This window comes from Mesoplodon densirostris, chromosome 6 (assembly GCF_025265405.1).
Source record: "Mesoplodon densirostris isolate mMesDen1 chromosome 6, mMesDen1 primary haplotype, whole genome shotgun sequence".
NCBI lineage: Eukaryota > Metazoa > Chordata > Mammalia > Artiodactyla > Ziphiidae > Mesoplodon > Mesoplodon densirostris.
In genome coordinates this window covers 71,043,196-71,058,934 of record NC_082666.1, presented here as the reverse complement: position 1 = coordinate 71,058,934, position 15,739 = coordinate 71,043,196, and the positions used below count along the sequence as shown (strand labels likewise).

At 39.4% G+C, this 15,739-nt stretch overlaps 1 protein-coding gene across 1 annotated transcript in view; it reads left to right on the top strand.

Moving 5' to 3' along the window:
- PDCD1LG2 (programmed cell death 1 ligand 2) overlaps nt 1-15,739 on the top strand; it is a 92,043-nt gene that overhangs the window by 10,983 nt on the left and 65,321 nt on the right. Inside the window, 1 exon segment of the mRNA XM_060100487.1 lies at nt 14,589-14,855. Coding sequence (XP_059956470.1) covers nt 14,589-14,855 — 267 coding nt within the window.

Genomic DNA, 15,739 nt, shown 5'->3' with positions numbered 1-15,739 from the left:
GTCCCTCATCCATGGGAGGGCAGTCTGCCTGCTTCCTCATCTAGACCAGGGATGAATCAGGTGAGGAACAGATTTATTCCTCAAACCTTAATTAATTAATTAGTTAATTAATTCCTTAAACCCTTAATGATCTTCCAGCTAGAGTATATGGGATCACAAAGACTTTCTATGGGATGCATAGCATAGGCAGTTTTAGGAAATTAGTTTCTATATCTTCATCTTCCCCAAGTACTCGTTCCCCAAATTGAGTGTGCCTGAGAATATGCCTTCCAGGCAAGGCTCTTGGCGTTCTCCTAAAACACTTCCTCTTTTATTTTTGCTTTACCCACTTCATAAAAGAACCTCCCTTTCACCCATCATGAATACAGTGCATTGCCCTGAGGTATAAAATCCTCCATAGTGATAAACAAAAGAATGATTGGAAATATTGATACCATACCAAATTGTAATGACTAACAAATCCTTCTGCAAACCAGGAGGTATCAAATTCTCTGTTTTCAACAAAATTGAGGGAGGCCCTAATAGAGTTAACAGCTGATAATAAAAAATAAAGTAATTTTTTGTCATATAAATCATAAGGCTTTCAAAAAATGAAATGATAATACTATAACCGAACTTCTTCCATTCCCACCTACTTATTCATATAAGCAAGATTCCTTAGCCCTTATAGCTACAAAAAATGAAAAATAGAAATAGAATTGATGCTGAACCTTGTCTCATTCCAACCATAAGTCATATGCATCCTCAGATTCATGAACAGATTGAAAAAGAGAGCCCCATCCATCCCATTAAAAGATACATTTCCGGTAAACTTTTTTTATGTTTAATAATTATCAATATTCATAATATTTTATGTTTTGATTTTACATGTACTGATAATAATGGAAATTAGATTTCAATGCAGAAGAAAACTTTGAACACTTAAAGCCTCATGGTCACAAGAAAAAAATTTAATTTCAATAGCTATGCATGTTTTGTTGTTGCAAAGAAACAAAAGGATAATCACCAAAAGAGTGTTCAAACATGATGCATTAGGATAAAATTCTGCAGAAGTGGAATGGGAACTGATATTTGAGGAATAAAAAGAAACAATGTAAAGTTCTGATCATTAGAGAAGAATTTTTGTATGTATTTTTCAGTGGATGGTGGTGTGTATGAAAGACACCTTCTTTGATTTCTAGGTGACATTGGATGCATTTGTAAAGAGTGAAATAATTGCCTTACTAAAAATATGTGTTTATAATGGGCTAAACATCGTATATTTTTCCAATATAGAAACCTATGATATATTCTAAGAATGAACTTAATAAATATGTGAGAAGGAGCACACTGCATCACGATTGTTTTAGGAGAAATACAAGCAAAAAAAAAAGATTGAAGACCAGCACATAAGGATATTCTACCCAGATGAGGGGTGTCTGAAGGAAGCAGGGGAGATCTGGGACTCCAGTTAGGGTGCACTTACATAGAACAAGACTAGAGGAAGGATGTGCTTTGTGCTTAAAATGCCTAAGTTTTGGCATACACCTTGAAAATAGGTTTATAGCATTTTCTTTGATGTCTGGGCAACAGTTCATATTAAATATAGTGAAAAGAGGATTGATTTCATAAGGACAGGAAAAAAATTGCTGGGTAGCGTGGCTAGAGAGTCTAGAAGAGACAGTAAGAGAAGGCTGCAGTTTTTGAAAGGCCAGGTTGCAACCCCAAGGCAATTAGAAATCTGTCGGAAGAAGGCCAGGGAGCACGACTGAAGAAAAGGGTACAGAGGCCCTGAGAAGCCAGGGATTGAGCCCACAGGTTGAGAACTGGCCTGAGCAAGGATCCCAGATAGACACAGAGCAGGTACTAAGAACAGAAGGGCCAAACCAGCCTGAAGGCCTGAGCAGGCTGAGGCTTACAGACGTACTTTAAATCAACAAAAAGGCCCAAGATAGATAGAGTACAACTTCAACAAGTGGAGGAAGGTGGCAGCATAGTTTCCGTTTTCTCTCGCAAGAGAAATGGCCTTCACCCTAAAAGGGGATGTCAGGTGGCAGAGGGCATAGGGAGGAGAACAGCCCGAGAAAAGCAACTTGGTAGTGAAATGATGTCTGTACATTTAGCCTCTAGGCCCAGAGAAAGCATTTGCTAAAAAAACTTACTAATGGGGCTAAATCTGCTCTCAGTGTCTTTTCTCCCTTGGGGAAACTGAAGGGACTAAGGAAACCCTGAGTTAAGAAAACAATATCCTGAATTTTGAAGGGGAGAAAGCTCCTGGGAATTACAAACTGTTTAACCTGATGTTCCTCCCCAGGCCATTTGACAGACCAATTGAGAGCCATCCTAAAAGATTTCTTTCAGTGACTACTAGAAACCTTCCAGGATTCTCTAAGATTAATGCATGTAAAACTACATTTTTTCACCTTAGTTATGGTCATTATGATGATAAAGCAGATGATACTATGTACAGTAGTAAAGATAATATAGTACTAAAACATATAGTAAAGATAATAAAGCTTATCTTTATTTCAGAAATGCTAGAGTTGCCAGTAACATTTGAATTATAGAGACAACTGGGATAACAGAAACCATTTAAACCAATGGAAATTGAAATCAGAAAATAGTAATTCTTTTGATGGAACAGACTGAGAAGCCAAATGGGGACTAGGGAGGCAAATCACCAATTAGCAAAAGCAGGAAGCTGCTATCACCACTGCTGGGCTGGAGGAACAGGGGGAAGGCAGAGTTAATGGGCCCAGGGGTGAAACACAAGTGGGCCTGTCCAGTGGTATCTGGAGCCAGGGAAGAGCTGTGGCTGCTGCTGGAGAGGCCTTATAGCATAAAGTATGGGGGAGAAACACTCATTCTCCTTCCTCCTGCTCACTCTCCCGTCTTCCCACTATACCTGCTGTTGGCTGTCACGAGGCTGGGATACACAGCCTGCAGGAGTCAGCCTTCCCGCCATATAGAGCAGAAACTGAGGGACTGATCTAAGGGCAAACAGGCCCAGGACCCACACAGCACACACCTTGTGCATAAAGTGGTAAAACATGGGATGAATAATAGTGTAGTTGACTGGATCTATAACCGACTGAACAAGTAGTAGTTGTTGACTAAGGGGCAACAGAGGTCTTGGGTCAACCTGGAGACCATCTCCAAGTGACAAGGGGTCTGTTTAGCCAACCTAGCTGGTCAGTAGATCACTCAACGAAATCGATCTTACAACCTTAGGCTGCTTTAAAACCCTGTGTTGGGCCTGAAGTGTACTCAGCACATAGGAAATAATTAGTCACACTATACTTTGTGCTGCTTAGATAATATCTGGAATATAGGTCGGGTTACACTGGCAAAAACAGAGTGTATCTAAAGACTGCTATCTGGAACTGGGGCTGAAAATTATGTCCTGTGAGATATGGTTGAAGGAAGTAGGCATGTTTTACCTAAGAGGTGGAAAGACTATACGGGGTCTTGCCAGTGATCTTCAAATATCTGAAGGGTTTTGTCACCTGAAAGAGATAATAATAATTGCCAGTACTAACTGACTATTTAATAAGTTCTAGGTACCTAACTCATTTAATCATCCTCACACCCCTGTTAAGGATAAGTATTATTGTACCTATTTTACAAATGAGAAAACTGAGGTTTGACACGTCACGTAACCACCGCTTGGCTTAAGCCTAGTCAAACCTTTCCGACTCTGAAGCCCATGTTCTTAACTACTATGCTTACCATATGTTGTTTTGCTAAACCAGGCAAGTACAAATGGGTTGAAGCTACCATGAGGCAAAATTTGACTTGGCGTAAGGATGATCCTCCCAATGAAAGTTTAACTTTCTTATTGTCTAATTGTGGCAATGACTGCTTCTGGAAGTAAGAGTTTCCATTCACAGATGTGTTTAACCAAAAGTTAGTTATCTAGCAGTTTACTAATATCAAGAAGAAAAGTATTATTAAAGATAAAAAGGGACATTTCATAATGATAGAAAAAATCAATTCAACAGGAAAATGTAACAATCCTAAATGTGTATACATCTAACTATATAGCTTCAAAATATATAAAACAAAAATTGACAGACCTAAACAAATCCATAACCATATTTGGAGATTTCAACTCATCTCTGTTATAACTGGTAGAACACACAAAAAAGAAAATAGAAGAGTAGAACAACACAATTAGCCATCTTGATCTAATTGACATATATAAAATTTATACCCAACAACTGCAGAATACACATTGTTTCCAAGTACATGTGAAACATTCATCAAGGTAGTTATCTAGCAAAGCTGCTGTAGAAGATACTTCTTGTTGAGCAGGAAGTTGGACTAATCAAATTTTAAGATCACTTCCACTTCTGAAATTTTAAAATTTACTCACTTTTTCTAAGAATGTCACCCTCAGTCCAGTTTCCCCATTGTGTATTGCTTATAATGGTGTCTTTTCAGCCATCTCCCTAATAAGAAAGAGGCTGTGGAGACATCTTTAATATTACATAAATGTAGGCTGTGTGCTCCTGTCCCTCCCCCAAACCTTGCTCATTCTTTTTAAAAAATTTTATTTTTCAAACTGAAGTATAGTTGATTTACAATGTTGTGTTAGTGTGTACAACAAAGTGTTTCAGATATATATATGTGTTCTTTTTCATATTCTTTTCCATTATAGGTTATTACAAGATATTGAATATAGTTCCCTGTGCTATACAGTATATCTTTGTTGTTCATCTGTTTTATATACGGTAGTGTGTATCTGTTAATCCCAGACTCCTAAGTTATCCCTCTCCCCCATTCCCCTTTGGTAACCATAAGTTTGTTTTCTATGTCTATGAGTCTATTTCTGTTTTGTAAATAAGTTTTTTTGTATCACTTTTTTGGATTCTACATATAAGTGATATATGATATTTGTCTTTGTCTGACTTACTTCACTTAGTATGATAATCTCTAGGTCTATCCATGTTGCTGCAAATGGTATTATTTCATTCTTTTTTATGGCTGAGTTATATTCCATTGTATGTATGTACCATACAATGGAATCTTTTTTACCAATTCATCTGTCAATGGACATTTATATTGCTTCCATGTCTTGGGTATTGTAAATAGTGCTGCTGTGAACATTGGGGTGCACGTATCTTTTCGAATTAGAGTTTTCATCTTTTCTGGATATATGCCCAGGAGTGGGATTGCAGGATCATATGGTAACTCTATTTTTAGTTTTCTAAGGAACCCCCATACTGTTCTTCATAGTGGCTGTACCAATTTACATTCCTGCCAGCAGTGTAGGAGGGTGCCCTTTTCTCCACACTCTCTTCAGCATTTATTATTTACAGACTTTTTGATGATGGCCATTTTGACTGGTGTGAGGTGATAATCTCATTATAGTTTTGGTTTGCATTTCTCTAATAATTAGCGATGTTGAGTGTATTTTCATGTGCCTGTTGACCATCTGTATGTCTTCTTTGGAAAAATGTCTATTTAGGTCTTCTGCCCACTTTTTTTTTTTTTTTTTTTTTTTTCTTTTTGCGGTATGTGGGCCTCTCACTGTTGCGGCCTCCCCCGTTGCGGAGCACAGGCTCCGGACGCGCAGGCCCAGCGGCCATGGCTCACGGGCCCAGCCGCTCCGCGGCATATGGGATCCTCCCAGACCAGGGCACGAACCCGTATCCCCTGCATCGGCAGGCGGACTCTCAACCACTGCGCCACCAGGGAGGCCCGTTCTGCCCACTTTTTGATTGGGTTGTTTGTTTCTTTGATATTGAGCTCTATGAGCTGTTTGTATATTTTGGAAATCAATCCCTGTCAGTCACATCGTTTCTCACCGGTTCTTTTAGTTGAACATCTCTCTCATCTCTTCCCTTATTTATATATCCCAAGTCAAAGCCTAAGCCCAGCTCCTGATTCATGGCCCTCCTACCTCTGAAATCACCTACCAGCTTAGCAACCAAGACCAGCATCTTGTCCTGAGCTACCTTGCTGGAGCAGGCCAAGCCCTCACCTGTAACACACTACTCCTATGAATCCATTTATTCTACTCTATGCCCCTCCAAAGCCCCAGAGCTTACAGAAATAATCTACAACATAATAGGATTAAATGATTATAAGAGGACATCAAATGAAGGGACAATAAGTGTAGATAAAATAACATAAAATTAGATAAAGTGAGTACTCAAAATGCATGCTTCAGATACTGATGGATTGCTAGAGGTAGACCAAAATTGGCTCCAAGGAGACTAGTGGGTCTAACTACTTCAAGACCTTCAGTAGGCTGCTTCAGAACCTAATTCTTCTTATCTTCTTCTACTTCTGGGTACTTCAAAGTCCCCCTGGGAAACATATCTCTCTTCCCATGTATGTTGCTTCATCCCTAGGCTTTTGTGATTACATAGAGAATCATCCTCTTGTGATGATCCCAGTGCAGAATTCAGAATGCTGTACCCATGAAGGACATGAGTTCAAAGCTCCCCAACCACCCCATATTCCAGCTGTTTCCTTATTTATTACTGGAATATGAAATTTTCCTACCTCCTAAGGTCCTTGGATGGTTTAAGCAAGATAAGGTATATTAAGAGGATGGAGTCAGTAGTTAGAGCTACTCACCCCTGCTCCTCTCTAAGTTCTTGACTAAGTGAGCTATACCCAGAGGAATCAGTAGCCAAATGGAAATGAACTCCATTTTTTAAAATTAACAACTGGATGAGCACATAATCTTTCCCTTTCCCCTCTCCCCACTTTGGAGATTCTCTGATAATTTGCACTGGAGAACATGACTCAGAATAGGGAACTCTTGTTTCTTGCTCCCTTGTCTTAAACTGAGTCCAGGTTTTCAGATCAGTCCCTGAAGTTATCCATCCAGACTCATAGATAAGAAAATCTGCCCCACCCACCCAGTCACAAGCAGAAGCTGGAATACTGTGGGTGGGAAAGATGTGAGAGATTTTTGAGGCAGGCAGGCCAGCAGGCCTGGGCAACTACTCTTAATGGCATGGAAAGAACTTCAAGAGAAGGCCACAGGTTATAAACAGCACTTCAAGACACAGTCACCTTACTCTCCAGTGACCCGTGACTCAGTGAGTGACTTTGGCTATAACTAATCCTATTAGCAACCCATAACACAGAGACGCACAAGGGAGGTTCTCAAAAAGCAAATATTGTGGAGAAGGGAATGAATCTTCCTTCCACCTCCACAGAATGTAAAAACACAGGGCATGAACTCAGCACCTAGAAAACACTTAGTAAATCATACATATTTGATATTTTCCACATGGCTGTTAGCATTATTTTAATATAAAATCGCTTTTCACAGTTTGTGCTCATTTATACTCCTCCCAAAAATTTAACAAAAAAAAGTTTCATCATATCTGTGCCATATATACATCTTTACTTCAAAGATTGTATTGAAATTCTTTCTTAAAGAAGTATTTCCTACCTGATGAGAGCTAGTGCTCACTCCCTCGTCCTTTCACCAAAAATCAGCAGGTTACTTTTCACACTCCCTGGTATCTGCGTATGTGGTTAATATTTATTTATTTTTAGCTATCATCTAAGATAACTGGACAATTTGTCCTTGTGTCTTCCTGGTGCTCTCAATGTCACTTGTGTCTATTTTATATCTCAGTTTTCTAGAGGGCAGTGAGGCATATCTGATTAATTCATTCAGCATCCACTGTACAGAAGGGTGTGTGTGTGTGTGTGTGTGTGTGTGTGTGTGTGTGTGTTAGAGAGAAGTATAAATATACTCAGTTCTTGACTATTTATAGGCAGAATCCAGGTCTTTAAAAAAAATAGCATTTATCAAGTGCTTACTGTGTTCCTACCCTTTTCTGAGCACTTTATGTGTATTAACTCATTCGTCTTCAAAGTGTTGCCAGAGCTATTTCAGGTTTTTGCTCAAAAGCCATCAACCCCCACCTTTAGCAGGAATGAACATAAATCTTTAAGTTACAGTGTCCAGAGAAAAGAAAGGAAGCTACAAACAAAAACAGAAAAACCAAACCCAGAGGACCTTCGAGATGGTGGAGGAGTAAGATGTGAAGATCACCTTCCCCCAAAAAAATATATCTAAAATACATCTACATGTGGAACAACTCATACAGAACACCTACTGAACACTGGCAGAAGATCTCAGACTTCCCAAAAGACAAGAAACTCCCCATGTAACTGGCCGTGTGGCTGACAGGGTATTGGTGCTCCTGCTGGCTGTTAGGCTAGAACCTCTGAGGTGGGAGAGCCAAGTTCAGGACATTGGACCACCAGAGACCTCCCAGCCCCATGTAATATCAATCAGCGAGAGCCTTCCCAGAGATCTCCATCTCAATTCTAAGACCCAGCTCCACTCAACGACCAGCAAGCTCCAGTGCTGGACACCACAAGCCAAACAACTAGCAAAACAGGGACACAAGCCCACCCATTAGCAGAGAGGCTGCCTAAAATCATAATAAGTTCACAGACACCCCAAAACACATCACCAGATGTGGTCCTGCCCACCAGAAAGACAAGATCCAGCCTCATCCACCAGAACAAAGGCACCAGTAGCCTCCACCGGGAAGCCTACATAACCCACTGAACCAACCTTACCCACTGGGGGCAGACACCAAAAACAACGGGAACTACGAACCTGCAGCCTACGAAAAGGAGACCCCAAACACAGTAAGTTAAGCAAAATGAGAAGACAGAGAAATATGCAGCAGATGAAGGAGCAAGGTAAAAACCCACCAGACCTAACAATTGAAGAGGAAATAGGCAGTTTACTGGAAAAAGAATTCAGAGTAATGATAGTAAAGAAGATCCAAAATCTTGGAAATCGAATGGAGAAAATAAAACAAACGTTTAACAAGGACCTAGAAGAACTAAAGAGTAAACAAACAATGATGAACAGCACAATAAATGAAATTTAAAACTCTCTAGAAGGAATCAAAAGCAGAAGAACTGAGGCAGAAGAACGGATAAGTGACCTGGAAGATGGAAGATTGGAAATAACTACTTCAGAGCAAAATAAAGAAAAAAGAATGAAAAGAATTGAGGACAGTCTCAGAGACCTCTGGGACAATAGTAAATGCACCAGCATTCAAATTATAGGGGTCCCAGAAGAAGAAGACAAAAAGAAAGAGTCTGAGACAATATGTGAAGAGATTATAGTTGAAAACTTCCCTAACATGGGAAGGGAAATAGTCAGTCAAGTCCAGGAAGTTCAGAGAGTCCCATACAGGATAAATCCAAGGAGAAACACGCCAAGACACATATTACTCAAACTATCAAAAATTAAATACAAAGAAAAAATATTGAAAGCAGCAAGGGAAAAGCAACAAATAACATCCAAGGGAATCCCCATAAGGTTAACAGCTGACCTTTCAGCAGAAACTCTGCAAGCCTGAAGGGATTGGCAGGACACATTTAAAGTGATGAAAAGAAAAAACCTACAACCAAGATTACTCTACCCAGCAAGGATCTCATTCAGATTCGGCAGAGAAATTAAAACCTATACAGATAAGCAAAAGCTAAGAGAATTCAGCACCACCAAACCTGCTTTACCACAAATGCTAAAGGAACTTCTCTAGGCAAGAAACAAGAGAAGGAAAAGACCTACAATAACAAACCTAAAACAATTAAGAAAATGGTAATAGGAACATACATATTGATAACTACCTTAAATGTAAATGGATTAAATGCTCCAACCAAAGGACATAGACTGGCTTAATGGTTACAAAAACAAGACCCGTATATATGCTGTCTACAAGAGACCCACTTCAGACCTAGGGACACATACAGATTGAAAGTGAGGGGATGGAAAAAGATATTCCATGCAAGTGGAAATCAAAAGAAAGCTGGAGTAGCAATTCTCATATCGGACAAAATAGACTTTAAAATAAAGACTATTATAAGAGACAAAGAAGGACACTAGAGAATGATCAGGGGATCAATTCAGGAAGAAGATATAACAATTGTAAATATTTATGCACCCTACATAGGAGCACCTCAATACATAAGGCAAATGCTCACAGCCATAAAAGAGGAAATCGACAGTAACACAATAATAGTAAGGGATTTTGAAACCCCAGTTTCACCAATGGACAGATCAATCAAAATGAAAATAAATAAGGAAACACAAGCTTTGAATGATACATTAAACAACATGGACTTAATAGATATTTATAGGATATTCCATACAAAAACAACAGAATACACTTTCTTCTCAAGTGCTCCTGGAACATTTTCCAGGACAGATCATATCTTGAGTCACATATCAAGCCTTGGTAAATTTAAGAAAATTGAAATCATATCAACTATCTTTTCTGACCACAACACTATGAGACTAGATATCAATTACAGAAAAAAACTGAAAAAAATACAAACACATGGAGGCTAAACAATACACTACTAAATAACCAAGAGATCACTGAAGAAATCAAAGAGGAAATCAAAAAATACCTAGAAAAAAATGACAGTGAAAACACGACGACCCAAAACCTGGGATGCAGCAAAAACAGTTCTAAGAGGGAAGTTTATAGCAATACAATCCTACCTCAAGAAACAAGAAACATCTCAAATAAACAACCTAACATTACACCTAAAGCAATTAGAGAAAGAAGAACAAAAAAACCCCAAAGTTAGCAGAAGGAAAGAAATCATAAATTTCAGATCAGAAACAAATGAAAAAGAAATGAAGGAAACGATAGCAAAAATCAATAAAACTAAAAGCTGGTTCTTTGAGAAGATAAACAAAATTGATAAACCATTAACCAGACTCATCAAGAAAAAGAGGGAGAAGACTCAAATCAACAGAATTGGAAGTGAAAAAGGAGAAGTAACAACTGACACTGCAGAAATACAAAGGATCATGAGAGATTACTATAAGCAACCATATGCCAATAAAATGGGCAACCTGAAAGAAATGAACAAATTCTTGGTAAAGCACAGCCTTCCAAGACTGAATCAGGAAGAAATAGAAAATATGAACAGACCCATCACAAGCATTGCAATTGAAACTGAGATTTAAAATCTTCCAACAAACAAAAGCCCAGTGCCAGTTGGCTTCACAGGCGAATTCTATCAAACATTTAGAGAAGAGCTAACACCTATCCTTCTCAAACTCTTCCAAACTATAGTAGAAGGAGGAACACTCCCAAACTCATTCTACGAGGCCACCATCACCCTGATACCAAAACCAGACAAAGAAGTCAAAAAGAAAAAAACTACAGGACAATATCACTGATGAACATAGATGCAAAAATCCTCAACAAAATACTAGCAAACAGAATGCAACAGCACATTAAAAGGATCATACACCATGATCAAGTGGGGTTTATCCCAGGAATGCAAGGATTCTTCAATATACATAAGTCATTGTGATACACCATATTAACAAATTGAAGGATAAAAATCATATGATCATCTCAATAGATGCAGAAAAAGCTTTTGACAAAATTCAACACCCCTTTAAGATAAAAACTCTCTAGAAAATAGGCGTAGAGGGAACCTACCTCAATATAATAAAGGCCGTATATGCCAAACCCACAGCCAACATCGTTCTCAATGGTGAAAAACTGAAACCATTTCCTCTAAGATCAGGAACAAGACATGGTTGTCCACTCTCACCACTATTATTCAACATAGTTTTGGAAGTTTTAACCACAACAATCAGAGAAGAAAAGAAATAAAAAGAATCCAAATCAGAAAAGAAGAAGTAAAACAGTCACTGTTTGCAGATGACATGATACTATACATAGAGAATCTAAAGATGCTACCAGAAAACTACTAGAGCTCATCAATGAATTCGGTAAAGTAGCAGGATACAAAATTAATGCACAGAAATCTCTGGTATTCCTATACACTAATGATGAAAAATCTGAAAGAGAAATTAAGGAAACACTCCCATTTACCATTGCAACAAAAAGAATAAAATACCTAGGAATAAATCTCCCTAAGGAGACAAAAGACCTGTATGCAGAAAACTGTAAGACACTGATGAAAGAAATTAAAGATGATACAAACAGATGGAGAGATATACCATGTTCTTGGATTGGAAGAATCAACATTGTGAAAATGACTATACTACCCAAAGCAATCTACAGATTCAGTGCAATCCCTATCAAACTACCAATGTCATTTGTCACAGAACTAAACAAAATATTTCACAATTTGTATGGAAACACAAGAGACCCCGAAAAGCAAAAGCAATCTTGAGAAAGAAAAAGGGAGCTGGAGGAATCAGGCACCCAGTCTTCAGACTATACTACAAAGCTACAGCAATCAAGACAGTATGGTACTGGCACAAAAACAGAAATATAGATCAATGAACAGGATAGAAAGCCCAGAGATAAACACACGCACCTATGGTCAACTAATCTATGACAAAGGAGGTAAGGATGTACAATGGAGAAAAGACAGCCTCTTCAATAAGTGTTGCTGGGAAAACTGGACAGCTATATGTAAAAGAATGAAATTAGAACACTCCCTAACACCATACACAAAAATAACCTCAAAATGGATTAAAGACCTAAATGTAAGGCCAGACACTCTAAAACTCCTAGAGGAAAACATAGGAAGAACACTCTTAGACATAAATCACAGCAAGATCCTTTTTTGACCCACCTCCTAGAGAAATGGAAATAAAGACAAAAAGAAACAAATGGGACCTAAGGAAACTTAAAAGCTTTTGCACAGCAAAGGAAACCATAAACAAGATGAAAAGGCAACCCTCAGAATGGGAGAGAATATTTGCAAACGAAGTAACTGACAAAGGATTAATCTCCAAAATATACAAGCAGCTCATGCAGCTCAATATGAAATAAACAAACAACCCAATCCAAAAATGGGCAGAAGACCTAAATAGACATTTCTCCAAAGAAGATATACAGATTGCCAACAAACACATGAAAGGATGCTCAACATCACTAATCATTAGAGAAATGCAAGTCAAAACTACAATGAGGGGCTTCCCTGGTGGCACAGTGGTTGAGAGTCCGCCTGCCGATTCAGGGGACGCAGGTTCGTGCCCTGGTCCGGGAAGATCCCACATGCTGCGGAGCGGCTGGGCCTGTGAGCCATGGCCGCTGAGCCTGCACGTCCGGAGCCTGTGCTCCGCAACGGGAGAGGCCACAACAGTGAGAGGCTCGCGTACCGCAAAAAAATAAAAACTATAATGAGGTATCACCTCACACCAGTCAGAATGGCCATCATCAAAAAATCTACAAACAATAAATGTTGGAGAGGGTGTAGAGAAAAGGGAACCCTCTTGCACTGTTGGTGGGAATGTAAATTGGTACAGCCACTATGGAGAACAGTATGGAGGTTCCTTAAAAAACTAAAAGTAGAACTACCATATGACCCAGCAATCCCACTACTGGGCATATACCCTGAGAAAACCATAACTCAAAAAGAGTCATGTACCACAACATTCATTGCAGCACTATTTCCAATAGCCAGGACATGGAAGCAACCTAAGTGTCCATCGACAGATGAATAGATAAAGAAGATGTGGCACATATATACAATCGAATATCATTCAGCCATAAAAGGAAACGAAACTGAGTTATTTGTAGTGAGGTGGATGGACCTAGAATATGTCATACAGAGTGAAGTAAGTCAGAAAGAGAAAAACAAATACTGTATGCTAGTACATATATATGGAATCTAAAGAAAAAATGGTTCTGAAGAGCCTAGGGACAGGACAGGACTAAAGACACAGACGTAGAGAATGGACTTGAGGACACAGGGAGGGGGAAAGGTAAGCTGAGACGAAGTGAGAGAGTGGCATTGACATATTTCCACTACCAAATGTAAAATAGATAGCTAGTGGGAAGAAGCCACATAGCACAGGGAGATCAGCTCGGTGCTTTTTGTCCACCTAGAGGGGTGGGATAGGGAGGGTGGGACAGAGATGCAAGAAGGTGGGGATATGGGGATGTAAGTATAGGTAGAGCTGATTCACTTTGTTATACAGCAGAAACTAACACAGCAATGTAAAGCAATTATACTCCAATAAAGTGTTAAAAAAACAAAAAAACAAACCCAGATGGAACCATCTGGGACCAAGATGGCAATGAATCTGACCTCCAACAGATTTCTAGGTCCTTATTTTTTCTCCTCTTAATCTTAAAGAGGACAGAGGAAAGGAGGACATGGAAAGAAAATTTTCTCCTGAAGATGTTAGAAAAAGTACTAAATAAAGTGAGATGTGGGGGTTATCTAGTGATTTAGTTTATCCAGCCTCTCTTTTCTCCAATCCCCAATTGTAAGATAATTTACATTAATACAGGATGCCACAGATTGTGGTAGGGTAAAGCACCACTGAGATTTGGAATCAAACCTCGAGTGTGCATAAATTGGCTCCACCAGTTAAAAGCCCTGTGCCTCTGAGTGAAATCTCGACCTCTCTAGCCTCAATTACCTTCAACAAAAGTTGGGTATATTAACAATGCTGTTTTGCTGTATTGTAAAAATTTAATAATTCAATGTATGTAAAATAGCATGATATTTGGGACATAGGAAATGTTTAACAAGTTAAAACTATTAGTACTTAACATTGGTAATGATAATTTTATTTCACGTGGCATCGAGTACAGAGATCTATGGGAATCAGAAAAGAGAGACTTATTTCTTTTTCTTCTTCTCTTGTCCAGCTTCCTACAAGAAAATAAACACTCGCAACCTTAAGGTCCCAGGGACAGATGAGGTAGAGCTCACCTGCCAGGCTGTAGGCTATCCCCTGGCCGAAGTGTCCTGGCCAAATATCAGTGTTCCTACCAACACCAGCCACACCAAGACCTCTGAAGGCCTCTACCAGGTCACTAGTGTTCTGCGCCTAAAGCCACATCCTGGCAGGAATTTCAGCTGTGTGTTCTGGAATGCCAATATGAAGGAACTCACTTCGGCCATCATTGACCAAGGTAAGAGCTGCCTAGCTTACCAGTCAGGGTTCAGGCAAGAAATGGATGGCACATTCAGAATGAGTAATCTGAGGACGGTGTAATAAAGGGACTATTTATGAAGGTGGGATTCGAATTTAGAGAAAGTACTAAAGGTAGTGCAGGACACCTGGGGCTTCAAAAGTCGGGGAGCAGTTACCACCCTGGAGAGACTCCTGGAACCTGGAGAAGGGAGCTGTGTCCTCCGATACAAGGATGCTGCCACCTACCTCAACGCCAAAGAGCAGAAGCTGATGAATGGATACCACAACCTCGTTCTCCTCCCACCCTCCAGTCTCCTGCTGGTGCTTCGCATTAGCAGAGCCCAGGTGGAATTCCACTGACATGTTCATAAAGTCAACCTCTCAGAGCTCAGAACTGAGTGTTGGAGTGGAGAGAATGAATCCAGAGAGGAAACTGAAAATACCCAGCATAAAGGCTCATCATTGTGATTCAGGCACAGTGCTACGAGTCAGCAGTATGAATATTACTTTGCTGGCTTCACTGCCAGCCAAGTGGTTTTAGGGTTTTCCAGGAAAACTGACCTCTTAAAAAAATCATTTAGAGCCTTCACTGGCTATGCTGAATCCCATACTTTAGAATTTCGTGCACCAGCAAAATTTCTGACAATTTTGGTAGTCTGACAATTTTTTTATCTGCCAAGAACATTCATTTGCCAAATAAGAGAGTTAACATCTAGTATCATAGTCATTTCATAAGAGACAGGCCATTTTATCACCAGAGACATAAGTTTCCTATTGTTCCTATTGTTCCACAAACATCATGGGCTTAACCTCACTCTTCTGGAGGTCCGAAGTCTGAAAAGGGCTTCACTGGTCTCAAATCAAGGTGTCGACAGGATTGCA